This window comes from Crocuta crocuta, unplaced genomic scaffold (genome assembly GCF_008692635.1).
Source record: "Crocuta crocuta isolate KB4526 unplaced genomic scaffold, BGI_CrCroc_1.0 scaffold93, whole genome shotgun sequence".
Lineage (NCBI taxonomy): Eukaryota > Metazoa > Chordata > Mammalia > Carnivora > Hyaenidae > Crocuta > Crocuta crocuta.
This window is the reverse complement of record NW_027529641.1, coordinates 9,255,009-9,275,240: the sequence shown is the minus strand read 5'-3', so window position 1 is coordinate 9,275,240 and position 20,232 is coordinate 9,255,009. Positions and strand designations below refer to the sequence as shown.

The window sequence follows — 20,232 nt, the reverse complement described above, 5'->3', positions numbered from 1 at the left end:
CACTGTGTTTAGACTTGCCATGTGTGTGTGTATTTAAAACACTCCTTTTCCCTTTCTCTTCCCTTCCTGAAAAATTCAGCCCTAAGCCATACAGTGTGGCAAAGCAAGGTGAGTATCTGCAGCGGGCAGGCAGGGTGTCAGTAGGACCCAGAGGATCAAAGCCAGAGTGTCAGAGCCAGCAGGGTGAAGAGGACAACTCAGGGGCAGGGTGGCAGCAGAGGTGGGGAACTGCTTACATCTGGAGAGATTGATCAAGTAAGGAAAAGAGTTTAAGATTAATGGAAACCAGGATTCTCACTGTTGGAGAAGGGAGTTATGAGTAGAATTTATTTTGGGGTGTTAGATTGGAATTGGAGGTATCCATGGACTCAGAGTTAACTTAGAGATGACAGATGAAAGTATCTGTGTACATACAACACACACATCCCTATTCACTGAGTCTAGAAGCAGTGACATCCCAACAGTGATGATCATATTTTGACTTCTAAACACCATTATCCACTATTTAAAAAAAAAAAAAAAGACTCCTTGGAGAAACGACTGAATCCAGGGCTGAGACAGACAAAGTACAAGATGAAACTGGACCATATTTTTATGTCAGAATGCAAGGAAGTACTCTGAATAATGATAGGGTTGTGTCACAAGGACACAGTTTGAATGAGCCACACTAACACAATCAGGGCATATCTGAACATCAAAATAATCACTAGTGGATTATAACTCATTGGATAACATAGAAACTAGAAATCCATAGTGATATCAATAAATGTATAAAGATTTGATGAGGAGTAGGCTATGTGCACAGATTTGAATTTCCTCCCCACAAAATGCTTCTCAATAACAGAGGAGAAATGAATATCTCTGTACGGGGATGCCTGGCAGGTGGCCCAAAGGCGGTGGCCCAAGTCAACATCACCCAAAGGCTCAGACCACCTGATGCCGTGAGGACACAGATAATTCAATATAATCTGATCACATCAGGAAAAATATGAACCCAGACTAAGGATAGTCTACAAAATACTAGGCCCTTGGTCTTCAAAAGTGTCAAAGTCATGAAAGTCAAGGAAACCCTAAGACATGTTCCAGACCAAAGGAGTCCAAAGAGACCCCAGAACTAAAAGCAGCATGCTGGAGTCTTCATTTAAAAGGCATTTTGGGGACAGTTAGCAGACTGGGATCTGTCAGGGTGATTAAATCTATCAGTGTATTAGTAATTGGATGTAATCTTGATTTTGATGACTGTGTTGTAGAAGAATATTCTGTTTGTAGGATGTGCACCTGAACTTTTCCAAGGTGTTAGGATTTCAGATGGGCAATTTACTTTCAAATGATTCCGAACAGCAACAACAAGTAATTTATACTATACTTGCAACTTTTTGTCATCTTTTGGTTGCTGCCAAATATTTTTAAGTATAAAAGTAAGGTATTTTGAATCACCAAAAATAAATAAACTTTAAAAAGTATGTATAACAACCACAAAACTTTCCAGGTGATTGATGCATTCCTGAAGAGTCAGTTTTTGTTCTAGAAGTAACTCAAGCAGGGGCTCCTGGGTGGCTCACTTGGTTAAGCATCTGACTTTGGCTCAGGTCAGGATCTCACAGCTCATGGGTTTGAGCCCTGCATCAGGCTCTGTGCTAACAGCTCATAGCCTGGAGTCTGCTTCAGACTCTGTGTTTCCTTCTCTGTACCTCCCCCCTCATGCTCGCTAGCTCTCTTTTCGCTCTCTCTCTCAAAAAAGTAAATAAATATTTTTTTTTAAATTAAGTAACTCAAGGTATTAACTGTGGGCTGTGAATGTAGAGCTGTTTTCCCCAGGCTACCCAATTCTGGATTCTCCAGCAGAGCTACACTTGCTAGCTCTGGTCTCACCTGCTCCAGTCCTCCCAGACTCTCTCAGTTAATTCTGGGAATCCCCCAAGCACTCAGGACTAAGTCCAAGTGCCACCTGAGGGTCTTGTCTTGATGCTGCCACCTTAGCTGGTACCACAGATGCTGCAGAGGCCCCATCAAGCTGTGAGCTCTAACTTTTTCATCTCGATGGGCTCTTGCCTTGCTTGGGGTGGCCTGGTTGTTGAAATCTTCTGCCCCAATATCTGAGTTCTAAGTGAAAGCATTTCTTGGAGCCTACTCTTTCCCTTAGCCTCAGGCATGAGTCAGAGGGTGGGCTGCAGAGGGTCCAAGTAGCCTGGGTTGAGCATTCAGAGCCACACCACTCTTGCTCTGAGGATTGAAACCTAGGCAACCTCCTCACCACGCTTTTCTGTCAGGGGGACTATTTCTGAGAAAGGCCCTCAGATCTTGGTAGCAATGCCCCACCTCCCACCAGCCAACCTGACATGTGCAGGAACACCTGTGCCCCTAATCAGTAAGGTTCAACTCAAGCTGCTGGATATAGGAATGAACAAAAATGGAAGCCTCCATGCCTCCTGCCCTCACCATATCCTTGTTAAGTGCCCCCAGATAACTAGCCTCCATGTTGCCTTCCACTCCGGGTGGGCTGCCTCTGCCACAAGGGGTCCTTGTCTTAAAAGTGGCAAGCAGCCATCACCAGCAGCTTCTCTCCCACTGTCCCCCAAGACCACCCAATGTAGGGTGGGGGTGAGGAGCTGGGGCTTGTGTTTTTGCCATCAGTGGGTGGCATGGCAGGGAGGTGGTTTCAGAAGGCCTCAACAGGCAGGGTCCATAGAGGTAAGATCTAGATGGAAGATATTGTCTTCAATATCTCCCACATCCCCCACCCTAACTCAGGCTTGCTTTGCTTTGTCTCCTAGTGTGGACAACTCTGAGGACCCCGTGTATGAGAGTCTAGAGGAATTCCATGTGTTTGTCCTCGCCCACATATTAAGAAGACCAATAGTTGTCGTAGCAGATACAATGTTGAGGGACTCGGGTGGAGAAGGTAAGTTCCTACATAATAAAACAGCCATATAGGACTCATGACCCAAAAAACATAACATCTCGATTAAGGAAGAGACAGCCTAATGTACGAGTTGAGGCTCCCAGAAGGCGACAGAGCCTTATTCTGTGTGGGTGAAGATTGTAGTATCTCTCCTCATTTCTCCTCAATTCCATGTGTTTCTTTTTCTTCCCCAGTGGTGGGAGGGGTTACTCTTGGCCATCCACCGAACCACCTATGCTTTGTGTCGATGGCAAGTAGCTATGAGAAATCTGGCTGAGTGTCAGCTGGAATGAAGCCCTGAGGGCTAAGGCCTTGAAGGAACCTGGTCAACCCAGGGCAGGAAGTGCCTGCACTTGGTCCTCCCTCCAGCTTTTCTGCCCAAGCAAGTGGTGAGGCCACTTCCAAAGTTCACCAGGGAAGCCATGCTCTTGAAAGAGGAGGGAAAGAGGAGGAGCCAGGAAGGTCACCCCCTCTGCAACTGCCCCTGCCACTCAGCACAACTCCCCAGGTCCAGCCCCTCCCAGACTGTTTCCACTTTCCCTTCGCTTCCATCACTAGGACAAGCCAGTCCCTTTTGTGCCGTGGTTCCCTTTCATCACTTTTCAAAGAAGTCTCTTTGCCAGGTAAATGTTGGACAGTGACTATCCCCCCAGCCTAACCTAAATTTAAATCCGAGCCTTAACAAAAGTCATGGGTCTTCCAGAGAGTCCTGCAAATTAGGATGAGGCTCTCCGTGCTGAGTTACAACTGCCAAAGGAAGTCTAATGGGGCCTTGGTTGTCATGGTGGGAAGACCTTGTTCCTGCCCATGCCACTTTCTTCCCTGTGCTGGCCAGCAACATGGTCTTCGTCCTCTCCGGGTACAGAGCCAGAACTCTAACTGGGGTCCCTGGGCACACGGACCTGTACCCATCAGATCCCACAAGGCTAGGTCCATGCTTCCTTCCATCCTGCCTGTGCTCAATGGCACAGCCCTCTCCAAGTGGGCCTACCCTACCTCTTAGCCCATGGGCAGAACCACAGCAGAAACCAATGTGGATAAAGCAGGGCTGGAGGAAGGAAACCTAAGAGTTCCTCAAAAGTATCACAGAAGCTAATTTTGCCTGCATTCGGCTCACAGAAATATAGTGAGTGAGTCACTCACTCCAAGGCCATGAGAGACAAAGTTCTTATCATTAAGAAGCAGATGCTTTGGCGCGACAGATATTTCCAGGAGTTTTTCTGTTTCAGTGAGGATTTAGGCTTCTCATCCCTCCCTTTGATGAGTAAGGAAATGAACATGATTGTGTCCCAGTTGCTGAAGAAGCCAATCCTCATCTCTCATTTCCCATCTGACTCACAACTTGGTGCTGGAGTTTTCTGATTGGTTCCTTTGGACTCAACAGAAGAGCTTCTCAAAATACAGAACAAGCAAGCTCTCAAGAAGCACCAATATCATTCTGTATATAAATGCTGTAATGAACACAGGGAGAGGAAGAAGCTCATCCAGAAAAACATGGATTTCCAGGCAGTGTTCAGCGCATGTCACTACTGATTATTGTGAGCTCTGGGTCACCTGTGCAGGTCTCAGGGCAGCAGGCCATCCCTGGAAAGATCACAGCCAAAAGCCCTCAGCCCTGTTCCTCTTGTCCCCAGAGTGCAGCCTGACAGGGCAGAGGGAGAAACCAGAAGGACTCTGCCATGGAGGCAGGAGAGAGTGAGGGGTTCCCTGGGCATGCATGGGACTCCAGGTCTCATCCACCTGGTACCTGTGAACCTGAGCCCTCTCACCCACTTCCAGATGGACAACACCTAGCTTACTGCTTTGAGAATATCAACCTACGGGTGGCTAATGACCTAAGGCTGATGACCTTCCCTTCCTTCTGCCCCACAACTTCTTGCAGGGTGGTAAGGGATACCACTTAGGTCTGCGTCAGGCTACACATGCTCTCACCATTTCTTTCCACAGCATTTGCTCCAATCCCATTTGGAGGGATTTACCTGCCCTTGGAGGTGCCTCCCAACAGGTGCCATTGCTCACCTCTGGTTCTTGCCTATGATCAGGCACATTTCTCTGCCCTAGTGTCCATGGAGCAGAGAGATCAGCAAAGAGAACAAGGTATGTCCGCTGCTCCCTGAGACACAACGTGCAGGGCAGGGGTGGGCACAAGAGGGCATGCGGGGGTGGAATGTGGGGTCCTCTGTGGGGAGCACACCCATGCACACTCAGTAACAATGGGTTTTGTGTGTAAATGTTATCATTGGAAATAACAATGTCAAAGACAATTTTTAATTTCAAATACAAAGCAAATAATTCCTACCACACTTAAATAGCCTTTAATGTTTTTCCCTTTCACATCTATATACATTTTATATGGATGTAATTCATCTTAGATGTAAACTTTTTAGGTCCCTAGAGCAGAGGTCTGCAAACTATGGCCCCCCTGCCTATTTTTGTAAATAAAGTTTTATTAAAACACAGCCGCATTCATTCATTGACATATTATCTGTGGCTATTGCTTTTGCACTGCAGGGCCAAAGTTGAGTAGCAGCCACAGAGACCATGTGGCTTGCAGAGCCTAGAATATTTACCAACTAGCTCTGTATGTAAAAACTTTGCCAACCTCTTCTCTAGAGTAAGCTTTTGAATCAAAAGGGTGATACTCTCTTTCAAATTGTTGCAGCTGTTTCCCTAAGTCCTCCTTTCAGTGCTCCAGACAGGCCCTCGAGGCCATCCCCACAGGCTGTGCACTGCACAGTTTCAGGCCACCACCAGTCAGAGGCTCATGTGGAGCCTGTCTTCCATCTCTGCAATATGTGTCTTTGCTGTGGAAATGGCAGGATTCTGATTGGAATGGATGCTGTTTTCTCATGTTAACTAGTAGCTAGCTGAGTGACAGGGGAAACATCCTCCTCTGGTCACTCCTGCTTCTGCTCCGGATGGACCCATGAGGCGGGGCTGTGGTTCAGCTTCTCTCGGGGGACTGTTGCAGAGGTGAGAGTGGTTTCCCTTCTGACAACTTAGTTTTCCCAAAGGGGAGTTTGGGTCCCAGTCCTTGGTTCTGTGTGGCTGTGGCATGGGCTCCTGCAGCTCCACCCACTGAGTTACTCCTCTGAGCATTGGGGGTCCTGACTCCACTGACGTCTTGTGGTCCCAGCTGCACATGGACCCGTCCAGTCCCTATGGCCCACTGCAGGTCTGGTGCCACAGTGCCACCTTCCGCACAAGCGGAAGCTTGTGCCCAGGCTGGGAAACTTCTGTGCAGTATGTCAAATACTGTTTGGAGAGAACACAAATGCTCCGCAGGCTTCAAGGCTTTAAGTATCGCCAGCAACACACCCCCTGTACCACTCTTGTCAGGCTCCGGGGTGCTGGTAGGTGTGGCCCTGTTCCCTATGTCTCCCTTCAGCCTGAAGCTCAACGGTCCCACGGGATCTGTTTGGGGGCCAAGGGTTAGTTCCGTAAATGCATGTTAAGCACCTGTTACATCCAGGTTTGGGGGCACCTACCATCAGGGGTCTTATGTGACCTCCCAGCCTGCCTCCTGTGTCTCTGTCAGTGCAGTAACACCCATCTCCCTGGATGCTGAACCCTTTTACCTGCTTTGCCCTCAATTTCCTCACCCCATGGACATCACCACTGCATTATGAAGTGACCATTGCAGGACAGTCCCTCCATGCGCTGAAGTCCTCAATGCCCTTGCTCTAAGTACTAGGAAACAACACTGCCTATCTCTAAGGCAGTCCTGTCTCCTGATCCTTCAGTGTTGCTTCAAAGATAAACCTAAATGTCTTGAATATGTCCCTTCCTGGCCACTGTTAGTGCTGTGTCTCCCCAAAAGGACCAGCTAAAGGTGGGAGGAACAGAGACACACCTGTCGAGGGAGCGATCACCAGGGGAAGCAGCCCCAGAGCTCCTCAGTGGTACTGTCCTTCTTTCCTGACCTACAGAGGAGACTGGGGGCCTTTTGGCAAATACCAGGTCCTAGCATTTCATTTGTTGTTACCTGGTGGTTGGGGTTACTGGGGAGAAGCTGAGAGGAGGTCAGGAGCCCATCTAAGGAACGGATTCAGCCTCTCTTCTCAGCCCTTGTGATGCCAAGAAAAATGGAAGCAGCCACAGAAAGCCATGCTATAAGCCCCCAGAGGAAGATGTGTCCTGAATAGCATTGGGCTGCAAGGAGCTCACAGGAGAAAGGGGCTGCTGCTGCTTCTCTAACGGGCTTTCCTTCCTGAGGTGGGTGGTCCAGGGCTGGCAAAGCAGCTCTAAATGTTCTCAGGGATTCAGGCTCCCAGCCTCTCCCTGCTCCACCATTACTTTTTTTAATGTTACTTATTTTTGAGAGAGAGAGAGAGAGAGAGAGACAGCGCGAGTGAGCAGTGAGGAGGGGCAGAGAGAGAGGGACATAGAGGATCCAAAGTGGGCTTTCTCTGCTCTGCACTAACAGCAGAGAGCCCAATGTGGGGCTCGAACTCACAAACTGTGAGATCATGACCTGAGCCAAAGTCAGATACTCAGCCAACTGAGCCACACAGGTGCCCCATCCACCGTTATTATCATGTGGTTTTAGTCTCATTGTCGTATGATAGATGCTGAGCTCCAGGCATCACATCCAAATACCTTCTCTTTGTGAAAGGTTTGTCTTGTCATTTGGAACCTTGCTAACCCAAGCTGAGCTCCTGCGGGTTCCTGGCCACAGAGCAGCCTGAGAAGAGAGTACAGTGGAGGAAGGAGGGGGCGAGGCAGTTGGTGGGGGTTCAATGAACCAGCTCCGCATCCAGTGTGATGTTTTAGGCAGTTCCATCTGGACTGTCCTCTTTCTTTCAGCAGCGATGAGTACCTTGTATCTGGGGAAAGGCAAACGGATAGAAATGAATTCTGTACCAACTGCGCCCTTGTCTGGAAATAAACCAGTGTTGGCTGTTGGGCTCTCAATCCCCTAAAAAGCCGTGGTGCATGAGGCTGTCAGTGCCCCATTCCTTAGAAGAAAACCTGTTCTCTTTAAAGACAGGAAGGTAAGCAGGCTGTCTTACAGCACCTGTCAATGCCTTCTAGTCGCATGGCTCAGGGGCTGCCACAGGTAAAGGGTGATGCATGCTCCATGCAGTCCTGGCAGTGGCCAGGGCCCCCACACAATGGGGAGGCATTGAGGGCTCTGCTGGAAGCCAGACCCAGTACCAGGCAGCTGACTAGATGATCCTGTGCCTCCCACATCTGAATGCCACCTGGTAGTTTCGTGTTCAAAGGTTTTCTGTTCTCAAGCCCTGAACCTCTGCCAGGACCCCTCCCAGACAAGAGCACAGCTCTGGACCCATAGCCCTATGAACCCTTCTGAACTGAGAACTTGGCCAGGCACTGGGCTTTTCACTCCAGCCTTAAAGAAACTCTCTGTAGCTCTGTGCCTTCAGGATGCACTGGACTTTGTCTCCAGAGAGCGCCTTTGCTGTACAGATGCTAAAGTCACCATCCCAGCGAGTTTCATTGCCCACAGAGATGGGTAGCTGAGGGAGAGGAGATTTAGTGGGAAAACCATCTTTCTCCTCCCTGTTCCTTTCCTGCCACACCTCTCTCTCCATTCATGTGGTCCCCTGGTGATTGTTAGAACCCCTTCAGCTGCAGGCAACCAAAGCCCAGCTCAGCATGGCTTAGACAAGCTCTTGCACACCCGACCATCTGGAATCTGGCAGGCCCCACGGAACAAGTTGGGCACTTCAGGAGTGTCCAAAATGACTAGGCCCCAGTCCCATCCTCAGCCTCCCCGCCTTCTATGCAGGACAAGCCACTGCCACTGTCCCCAGCATCAAGCAGGTCCTGTTAGCCCCCAAACGCCTGTGTCTGACAGCATGGGCAGATCAGGGTAGGAAGTATACACAAAGATCCCAGCACGTCTTGTCCTGGAAGAAAATAAGACATCGTCAGGAACAACTAGCATGGTGTTAGAAAGACTCCTGGGCTGAGTGGACACGGCTCCCACAGGACAAGAGGGACAGTGGGAATCATAACTGGAATGAGTAGAAATATGACAAGGATTGTTCAGTCCACAGATTCATAGTGATACTTGGGGAAAGGCTCACTTAGCACCTTTGCAGGATGCTTGGTGCCACACATAACTTTGGAAACTGGTAAATAATAGAAAAGTATCAGCCCAAATCCCACATTTCCCCTGGTGAGGGGACTTTTCTCTGAGTTGAGATATCTCAGCATATAACGTATAACGGAGGGAGAGGCAACAACATTCACTGTTAAGTGCTGAATTCATATGTTGATGTCCTAACCCCTGTACCTCAAGGATGTGACTGTATTTGGAAACAGGGTCTTTCAAGGGGTAAAGTGAAGTCATATGGGTGGACCCTAATCTACCTGGGTGGTGTCCTTATAAGAGATTAAGACACAGACACATACAGAGGGGAGATCACTTGAGGACCCAGGGAGGAGACAGCCATCCACAAACCAAGGTGAGAGGCCTCAGAAGGAACCTTCCCTGATGACACCTTGATCTTGGACTTCTAACCTCCAGAACTGGGAGAAAACACATTTCTGCTGTTTAAACCATGCAGTCTGTTGTCACTTTGTTATAGCAGCCCACGCAGAGGAATACAGACAGAATGAGAATACCAGTCTTCAAGCCCAAATGAATGGATGAATCTAAATACAAATCAGCAAATGCTATAACACATGGTTAAAAAGTTTTTAAGCATATCTCCAGAGTTTATTGGAAACAGTTCTGTTGACTCTCGGATCTCTTGGAATATCTTTCCCACCTGAGACCTTGACCCATCACCAGTGTCCCAGATGCTTATGGAGTGTCTTTCCTCCCAGACCACCTACCTGGAAGGTGGAACCCAGTTCGGACCACACATCTCTCCCCGACACACACATACACATGCGTGCACGCGCGCACACACACACACACACACACACACGCTACAGCAGGCCAACTGGGTGCCTGGATGGACAGGCATTACAAAACTTGTGATGGACTTCTGCTACCACTGAGGACCAGTCAGATCCAATGACATCTTACTGTGGCTTCCAACCCAGAACCAGAGCTGATGAGAAATAAACAGTGAAGAGGAAGGTACCCTATGTACCCCTAATCTGCCCCTTCCCACAGAACCACCACATCCAGGAGCAGGGCATGTCAGAGCTGGGAAGAAGGTCAGCCAGCCCAACCCAATACAGGAGGGACTCATACAGGTCACCTGGCCAATCAGGGGCATAGGTGGGGCTTGAACTAGGTATCCTGACTCCTACCTGGGACTTCTTCAACCTCTGTTTGAAATTTTTTTTTAAAGAAGAATAAAAGGAAAAAGAACATGCCTACTGGAACTTTTATAGAGGGTAGAAAGGAAAATGCCTGCTCACTGGTGAGATACCAAAGTGTGCTCCTATCATCTTCTAGTGGTCTTGGTCCCTAGGAGAAGGCCAAGAGGAAAAATAGGGCCTGGGGATCCCCCCCCCCCAGTTTCCTCTACCATCCCCTCACCATCAGGCCTAATCTCTTCCCACAGCCTGGACCCAAAGCCAAGGGTGAAGAGGTTCCCTCTCTCATTACACATGGCTACCAAGCAGATGCCAGTTGGAGCCAGGTGCACTGAACAAGGGCAGTGTCCACATGAAGGCCTGGCCATGGCCGCTCCCCACATGCAAGCTGTGCACAAATGCCTCCCTTTAGTACTTTCTTCTCTCTGTCCTGATATCCTTCCTGACTAGTGTGATGATCAATAAATGAAGGGTTTGATTACTCCAGGGCAGTTCAGTTAGTCAGCATAAACTAATTCTCAACACATCTGGGTGAGGATTGACTGTGCAAACAGTAAGTGGGGGGTGCAAAGATGAGGCAGCACCCACCTTCAGAGTGTGTATGGTCATGTGGGGAAGAACCATGTGGCCAGGAGGACCCCCAAGGATTCGGCAATTTGGAGGGGACAGATGAAGGTGCTGCCCAGAGGAAGCGGTGTTTTGCAGAGCACACCCACATGGCAAGCTGTGCAGTCTGCCCTAAGCAAGGATGTGCCCTGGCTGGCCCTGCCCCTGGTGAGAAGCTTCTTCAGTGCCGCAGGGGATGCCCAGGTATCCAGAACTGAGAAGGAACTGACATGTGCTCTAAAAGGCTGAGGATGAAAGTCCTTAACATTGCTAAGTAGAAAAGAGAAGGGGAGGGCATCTCACATATATAGAGCCCAGGAGTCCATTCAAACAGCAGAACTTCTGGGTTCAGTCTATCCAAGCTGGCCATTTCTGGCTTAGTTTATCAGCATCACCTTCTGGACCAAATGCTTATTCATGAGGACCTTGGGCCCCATTATAACTGATGGTGGATTTTTAAATTTTTTTCTAGTTAAAACCAGGACCCAGTAGATATTTGGAACATAGCTAATCCTGACAGTTCCACTACTGGGAATGAGGGGGTCATCCCGCTAGCAGTCCAGCAGAGCAAAGGGTAGGACTGCCACTTACATGGTTGATGGCATGAAAGCTCACCATGGATGCCAGGCATTCCTGAAAGCCAGATCTGGCCCAAGGTTGGGGGGCAGGCTGTGGGTGGGCTCCAGCTCTCTCATGTGCAACCCTGTGGGCCTGAGCTACACGGATGTTCTTTAAGAATGCTTATATGATGCCAGTCCATTCCAGGCACTTGTGACCAGGATAGTTAAGTGGGATAAGCTGGTGTGGGATTTACCTGGGGTTGGATTTCTTCCTTCCCAGGGGCAGGATCCAGTGGCTTCTGGTCTCAGGCATGGGTCCAAGCATAGCAGAGCCTCACCATCTGACCTGGGCTCCTACAGAGATGGCTCAGAAGCAACCTCACACCTCCTGGTTCCCCACTGTCGAACATGGCTTTCATGCAGCCACTGTGGTGTCCCATCTCACACAAAGCACCCAAGACCTCCCAGCATCCCAGGACGGAAACCAGTAGATACAGTCATCACAGCTCCAGGGGGTGGTCATCTTGTCCTTTTATCTCAGAAGCAATGTTCTAGGAGCCTCAAAATGAGGGGGGAAATGTATTCTAGGTTGCAGTGGGGAGGGGGCTTCCTTCTTCCCACCACCCCCCTTCCTCCCCTTCCTCCTGCTTAGACGAGCATGTCATCTGCCCAAGCTCCTGAAGACTTACAAATGCAAGAGGCATTCTTTAAACCTCTCATCTAAGTGTCTTCCCTGTTGAAACAATCCTCTGAAAGAACCCACTACTCTCTCATAGTTTTTTCTGCCTCAGCCAGGCTGCTCTTCACCTACTGCTGAGGTTAGCTGTCTTCAAGTACAGGATTCTTCCTGTGTCCTGCACGCTGGGGTTGCTCAATGGGAGAGTGAAGGACTTGCAGAGGGAAGGTTGGGGGCTGGAGAGATTGGTCAGGTGTGGGCAGGTTGAGTGTGCAAGGATTTTCCAAACTGTTTTAAGACTTTTAAAATAAAAATTATGTGTGCTTTCTTGGTACCTTCCATATCTGTGCTCTTTCCAAGAGAGGATGTTAGTCCTTTGCCCCATGATACCCTAGGCCCTGGTCTTTCAGCTTGCAGGAAAGCTATTCTGGTGCCCTCAGGCATGACCTCTGTGGCCTTCCTTGCCACCACATTTTCAAATGACTCTGTATCATATCTGGGCTGAGTCTGCACCCCATGTTCACATCAGTACTTGCATGCACTTCCTGTGTGCAGGTGCTATTCTGGGTCCTTCCCAAGAACAACTATTAACGCTCCCCATTTTCTATCCACATTTGACTGAAGAGGAAACTAAGGAAGTAGGTACTGTCCCCAGGAAGCAGGCATAGTTGGTGAATGGTTGCTAGGATAGGTTGGATGGTGTGGCTTCCAAAAAGGAGAATTGGCCAAAGGGGGTGGTAATGGGGGAACATGTGTTTCCCAGAGACAAGATACAGAAACTGGCACCCCAAGTCAAAGCTTGCTTGGGATAAACCAGCAGTTGGTACCTGGTGATTTGGGGACCTTCAGGACTGAAGAATATACAGGAGGGAATGCTTTGCTTCTTGAAAGACATTAATGCCATCTGTTTCTTTTTTTTTTAAATCAATATATAAAGTAATTATCTAGATCATTTTTTCCTCATTAAGTGCAAACAGCTTGAGAGCTTCTGGAGCATATCCAGGGGCCATACGCAATTCAGGGAGCTCTGCCCTGTTTCTTCAGGCCTCCCACTCAGACTACACTATGCCAGTGTAAACAAGGACATGGGCAGCAATGCTCATGCAGCCATTAGTCAGCTCTAGACAGCCAAGACCAATGTTTACAGATGATCACACCAGAGTCTGCTGTTCATTTACTGCAAACAGAGACTGGGTACACCCCAAAATCTGATATTTGCAGAAAAAGTTTTTGTGAAGATCAGCTTAAAACTTTATCTCTTGCCACTTAGAAACAATATACTGTGCTTATAAAAATGAGTCATTTGGGGATTTGGTGAAGCCAAACAGAATAGCCCCACACAACCAGTCATAAAAGCAGTTTTTAATCAGTATTTGATGCACAGCTCATAGTTAAATTTAGTGTCAATCTATATTTCTACCAAATAGTGCATAATATTTCCTTTCCAGTTTATCAGACAACAAACCATGCTTTTCTTACAGGATTGATTTATAATAGACAGCACCCATCTCTTATTAAGTAGAAATTTCTCTTCACATGTTATGAATACTAAGTATTCCATTTAAATGAGTTTTATAATACAGTTTTGTAAATATAGTAATCTAAAATAAAGTGATTTTGACTCAAAGTCACTTTATCATATTCCAGTCAAACTGGCCCATCTGTATACCTGTCTCAATACAATAATGGAGAAAACATATAACAACCCGCCTTTTATAGGATATTATAAGGATCAAACAAATTTATAGTAGCAAGAAGGCTTTAGAAACCCAAAGGTGCCTAAAAAATGCAAATTGCCCTCATTGTCTTTGCAATGAGCTTCCCTTCTCTGTAGCTGCTCTCTAAATATGCAGATTGCCACTGAAAGATAAACCTAGGGTATTTAGGGAAGAGCACAACTTTGCCTTCCTGTGGTCTGCAGCCAGCCTCACTGGACGGTGTGCCATGTTCCTCTGCTGTTCCTTCGAGAGCCCAGAGCCCAAGCCCCAAGGAGGAAACCCCTGTCTACAAAGGCCCCTTGCTATAGAGAAAGAAGAGGAACTGGCATGGGGGGCATCCAGAAGTTTAGCTCAGACCCCTGCACTCCAGGGCCTGTCGTCTTTGACATTGGTTCTTGATCCACAAGCCCCTCAAAGAGCCACCAGGTAGCCAGGATCTGTGAGAAGGAGTTCAAGGCTATGGAGCTCTGTCCTTGGCCTATAGAAGCACGTGGATTCAGAGAGCAGAGTCTTGCTGATTAAATGCAGAGTGTGCAAGTGCACTTATCCACTAGACAGCTGCCTATTGGTTTCTGTACCATCCCAAGGACCATCAGCTCTGGAGCCTGAAGCTCAGTTCCAAAAGGATACCAGCTACAGTCAACTGTGCAAGGAACTGGCTGAGGGCCTTTTCACTAGTCATCCTGAGGGCCTAGAGAGACAAGAAAGCAGGAATGTGCCTTGATGCTAGCTGCCTCCTGATAAACCCTATCCTGTCCCCTTATGAGCTCTAGAGCAGGCCAGACACCTGGCTACCCTCTTATGCCTTCCATGGATAGGAAGAACAGTCCCCTAGGAGCACACCAGCCACCATGTCCCCCCTGTTCCTGAATCCACTACAGCCCCCATCTGCATATCATGTGCAGGTCTCTCCATCAGGCTGTACTAGGCTCTTTGTGGGCCTATAGGGCACTGATGTGTGGTACTGGGGCATGTAGTGCTAGGACCCAGCTCCCCACCAAACCCTCTCAGAAGGGGGAGAGGTAAAGCATGGGGCACCTGTCCTCTCCTTCTGGACATGGGGAGCAAGCTTCTTGGTCAGCCAGCATGACAGCCTGGTTCTGCTCTCTGAGAAGACTCTGAGGGCCATGTCTGGTGCATGTACCAAGGACACTCACTGAGGGCTCATACCATCATCACCATCCACTCTGGGTGTGAGTTCAGGAGCCCAGGGGTTGAGCTTCCCTGGCTTGAGCATTTCTTTGGCAGTACAATTCCCTGAATTCCAGTCTGTATTTTTTTTTTTCCAGTTTTATCTGACTCCCTTCAGACTGCTATAACAAAGTACCATAGACTGAGTGGCTTAAACAAGAGAANGGGCTCGAACCCACGAACCGCGAGATCATGACCTAAGCGAAAGTCGGACGCTTAACCGACTAAGCCACCCAGGCGCCCCTCTCTCACAGTTTTAGATTCCAAGATCAAGGTGCTAGCAGATCCTATGTCAGGTGAGGAACCTCTTCCTGCAGATAGCTGCCTTCTCTTCTACTCACATGGCAGAGAGATAGACAGACAGAAAGCAGACTCTCTTGCATCTCTTCTTATGAAGGCACTGATCCCAGTTATGAGGGCTCTACCCTCATGACCCAATCACCTCCCAAAGCCCCCATCTGCAAATATCATCATATTAGGAGTTAGGTTCCAACATGTGAGTTTAGAAGGAAACATTCAGTCTATAGCAAGTTTATTGCATAGACTACTAACCAATCCAAAGATCATATCTACATATAAACTTCAAGCTGGAGATTTTGTGTCTGCCACTTGTGGACTGGGTATTCTGCCTACCTCCATTTTTAGGGAGCTGATGTCTGCCTTGAGGGCAGGATACCACCCATCTGACATGGCCCCTTTTATCCCTAATGGGAGTTGTAAGAACAGACCCAGGGCCTGTGGGTAGAGGCCAGGCCATATCTCCCACTCATCCTCTACTCTCCAACACATGACCTTCAGCCCAAGCTCATCTTATAACTCATGACCAGAAAGCAACCAGCAATAGCCAGCACATACAATCATTGTATGTTGATTGGCGGGGGTCTGTGTCCACAGAAACAATGGGTGAACTGTTTGTCTGTACATCTGGGACCTGCATCCCTAATCAGTGGGTTTCTCACTCCCTGTGTCCCTCCTTCCTCCACAGTGCCACATTGTAGGAACCAAATTCCATCTCAGGAGGATTGGGGCTGCAAGTAAGAGAAAACACTCATATTGACACAAAGAATGAAGAGGTTTATAGTCACATGTCATGAGAAATCTGATGACCAGAAGTCGGTTGATTTAGAAACTGACATTCATCAAAGACCTAGGCCCTTTTTGTCTGTCCACTCACCTTGGCCTGTTGCCTTTTGTCCCATAATTGTCCTTTATCATTTTATCAGATGATGGTTGTAGCTCCAAGCATCATATCCTCACAACAAAACATGGAGAGATCAGAAAAGACCCTGACCCTCCTTTTAACCAGGAATATTCCAACTGACTTCCTCTTACATCTCATTGAGCAGATTTTGTTCCAGGCTTTGTCTCAGAAGTCATAGAAAATGAGTCAACTGTGAATGCCTTAGAGCCATCCTGACCCTTCCTGGAAGTGTCAGGAGGTGGGGTCTGCTAGTAAGGACAAAGGGTGGGCAGCCAGTGGTGACTGCTGTACCTCCCCATGGCCTTCAAAAATTTCTACCTCTCCCAAGACATTTTTGAGAGTCCTCTAGCAAGATACCTCTTAATGGAAGATTTATCACACTTTGCTTTCCACTTTGCCTTTTCCCAAACCTTACCTCCCATAAACTATCTCCTTTGACTTTCACAAAACCCCGAAGTTTAGTGAAAGTGGGACAAAGGTCATCCCTAGTCCTACTCCCTCTTTTGACCCACCCAGTAGGGCTGTGGCGTGAACTGAAGTCCTGGGCTCCTTTCTGCTACAATTTACGGGTTTTTACACTGGGATTGGTAGATGGGCTTCAGAGACCCAGGTGAAACCATTTGCAAAATTGTGAATATGCGTATCAGATAGAATCACTCAGTAAGTAGAAAAGTCAATCTATATTTAACACACATATATATAAACTTATATACACAAGCTTATATGTATGTATATATTATTTGTATGTATATATATTTATTATATATCATATAATTTGTATAATACATTTATAAATATATATGTATATATATTATTTATATTTATAATGTTGCATATATACCTAAACCATTTTAACTGAAAACACAAATGTACCTTTATTCCTCAGTTGCATGCTCAGGGGTGAAGGACAGGGACTTTGAAATCCAGTGGCCTGAGTTAAAATCCTGGCTTGGTAACTATCTGGATTACAGGACAAGACACCTAGCATCTCTGAGCCTCCGTTTCCTCTTCTGTGAGGTGACCCCACAGATCACTGGGATCATATGAGTCAACTCCATGTATAAAGTGTGCAGTAAGCACTAGACACCTTTTTGTTGTTACTGTCTTTCTAGTGTAGTTTGTTTTTGCAGGAATCATACCTCTAACATACCTACGATCAGTTCCACTTTGAACTTCTTTCAAATGGAGCAAAGCACATACCAAGTGTAAACTCTCCTGGGCTTTTACAGTGATTATTTCCAGTCTTTCTTGGCCATGTCTTTCACACAGTGGTGTACTGGGGTGGGTCAGTGGGAGCACCCAGTGCCAGGTTAGACAGTAAGGGGGAGCATTGTCTAGACAGAATGTTAAAACAACAATAACACCAACTCAAAGTTAGTCATGTCCTGCAATTTTAAATTAGTGATAAAAACTCTCCTCACTGGGGCAGGCTGTTTGTACTGCTCCACCTTTGGTCTACCAGTGCCTCATCCTTACACCTCGTTCAGCTTGCCTTGCAAGGAATCCATTTGACTTTCATAGGAAGCACAACTTACCTTCATGGATACTCAATATGCTAAGTACCTGAACTGTATGCCAGCAGCATTGTGGCCAGGCTAGACTGGTGGGAGTAGGCAAAGCATAGTGTGCTCCCAGTGACCTAGCACCATCGACCACGGGCCTGAACAGGCAACCCCAGGGGCAGCCTGCTCCCCAGGATTAGAGTCCTCAATGGTACCACATACAACCAGAGGAAATATACAGCTTCTGGTAACCTGAGGTCCAGTAAGAGGAAAATGTTCTTCTGGGGACATTTTCCTAGGGAAAAGTTCTGTGGGAAAGAAACCTTTGCCCAATCAGAAACGAGTGAGTAGTTTGGAGCCTGAGGCCATGGGTTGCTCATCTTCCAGGAACTAGCCACTTACCTTGTGTAGTCAGAGGTAAAAAGACTGCCATTGCTTTGCACATCAAGGTTTCATGAAGCAAATCGTAATGAAGTGGGTCTGATTTATCCCAGAGATACAAGGATGCAGGGTCCCTGCCGCCACCAGGGACTCTACATCAGGCTAACCAGAGGCTGTTCTCAGACACTGAAGACGGAGCCACTGCTGTGGGAGAAGACGGGAACGGGGAGAGAAAGGGGAAAACAAAGATTGCTTTTTGGAGTGTCTTTGTTCTTCACCAGCCAGATGCTGAACATCCCGAAGCCGGAGATCATATCTTAGTCATCTTTCTGTCTCCAGCATGAATGCACCCTGGAGACATTTAATAAATGTTGAATGAACAAATGAATGAATGAGATTAGATGTTCCCAATATACTAACTTTAGGTGATTCAGAGAAAGCCAGTGTAACAGAGAAAGAAAGAAAAAAAAACTGTGCATTCCGGAGTAAGGCAGATCTACGTTTAAATCACAACTTTAACTTTGGCTTGGGCAAGTTATTTATGTACTAGAGCCTTCATTGCCTCTTCTGGTAAATTGGAACAGGAATCCTTTAACTGATGCAAGAATTGTAAGTAATGAATATAGAGCTTCTAACATAGTGCCTGGTATTGACAGAGGGTTAAACACATATATCAATGGCATAGAATAGAGAACCCAGAAATAACCCCAAACAAATATGCTCCTCTGATTTTTGACAAAAGAATAAAATCTTTTTTTTTTGGAGGATGGAGAGTCCTTTCCACAAATGGTGATAAAGGAATTGGACATCCATAGGCAAAAATATGAATGTGAACCTAAATCTTAATAATATAAAAATTAACTCAAAATTAATCACAGAATAAATAAAATGCACAATTATAAAAATTTTCAAAGAGAATATGGGGACGGAGAGGCAGGCAAAAAGCTCTTTGATACAAAAGCATGATCCAAAAAAAGTAAAACTGTATTAATTAGACCTCTGTTCTGCAAAAAAAACCCAAAACATTTAAACAAAACAACTGTTAAGAAAATGAAGGGGCACCTGGTTAGCTCAGTCGGTTGAGCATCCGACTTTGGCTCAGGTTCATGATCTCACAGTTTGTGGGTTCAAGCCCCACATCTGGCTCTGTGGTAATAGCTCAGAGCCTAGAGCCTGCTTCGGATTCTGTGCCTCCCTCTCTCTCTGACCCTTCCCCATTCACACTCTGTCTCTCTCTCAAAAATAAAAACATTTAATAAAAAATTTTTTAATGAAAATGAAAAGACAAGCTATAGATGGGGGATAATATTTTAAAACTACTTATCAACAAAAGATTTGTATCTAAAATATGCAATTAGCAGTTAAAAAAACAACAGTTTAAAAAATCCAAATTTAAAAAAATGGGAAAAAGTCATGAACAGAAATTTCACCAAAAAGGATACACAGATGTCAAATAACAACATTGAAAGATGCTCAACACTGGAATCACAATGAGATATCATTGCACACCTATCAGAATGACTAAAATTTCCAAAAGTGATAATACCAAAAACACTGGATGTGGATCAACCACATCTCTCTTGTGTTACTGGTAGGGATGTAAAACTCTGTAAAAACAACAACAACAACAACAACAAAAACAAAAAACCCAACAGTTTGGCAGTTTCTCATAAGACTAAACATCACTTACCATATGACCCAGAAATTATACTCCTAGGTATTTATCCCAAAGAAATAAAAATTTGTGTCCACACAAAAGTGTATACCTGAAGGTTTGTAGTAGCTTTGTGATAGCCCAAAACTGGAAACAACCCAAATGTCTTTCCTGGATTAACAAACTATGGTACATACATACTGTGGAATCTGATCAGCAGTACAAAGGAATAAAAATGATACATGCAATTACTTGAGTGGTGGATCTCAAAGGAATTATGCTAAATGAAAAAAGTCAATCCCAAAAGATTACATACTATATGAGTCCTGTTACATAGCATCCTTGAAATGTCCAAATTATAGAAGATGGAGAACAGATTAGTGGTTGTGGATCTCTAGAGAAACGGAACAAGTAGGGTGTGTGTGTGTGTGTGTGTGTGTGTGTGTGTGTGTGTGTGTGAAGAGATTTTATTTTAGGAATTGGTTCACACAATTCTGGAGGCCAAGAAGTCTCACCATCTGCCTGCCATCTGCAAGCTGGAGAACCAGGAAAGCCAGTGGTATAATTCAGTCTGATTCCAAAGGCCCGGGAAGTAAGGG

General features: G+C 46.6%; 1 protein-coding gene across 1 annotated transcript in view; it reads left to right on the top strand.

Moving 5' to 3' along the window:
* OTUD7A (OTU deubiquitinase 7A) overlaps window positions 1-18,151 on the top strand; it is a 153,508-nt gene extending 135,357 nt beyond the window's left edge. Inside the window, exons 8-10 of the mRNA XM_077762355.1 lie at window positions 2,775-2,902; window positions 4,850-4,999; window positions 18,093-18,151. Of these exons, the coding sequence (XP_077618481.1) occupies window positions 2,775-2,902; window positions 4,850-4,999; window positions 18,093-18,145 (331 nt within the window). The 3' untranslated portion in view covers window positions 18,146-18,151. The remainder of the gene's footprint in view (window positions 1-2,774; window positions 2,903-4,849; window positions 5,000-18,092) is intronic.
* The last annotated feature ends 2,081 nt before the right edge of the window (window positions 18,152-20,232 follow it).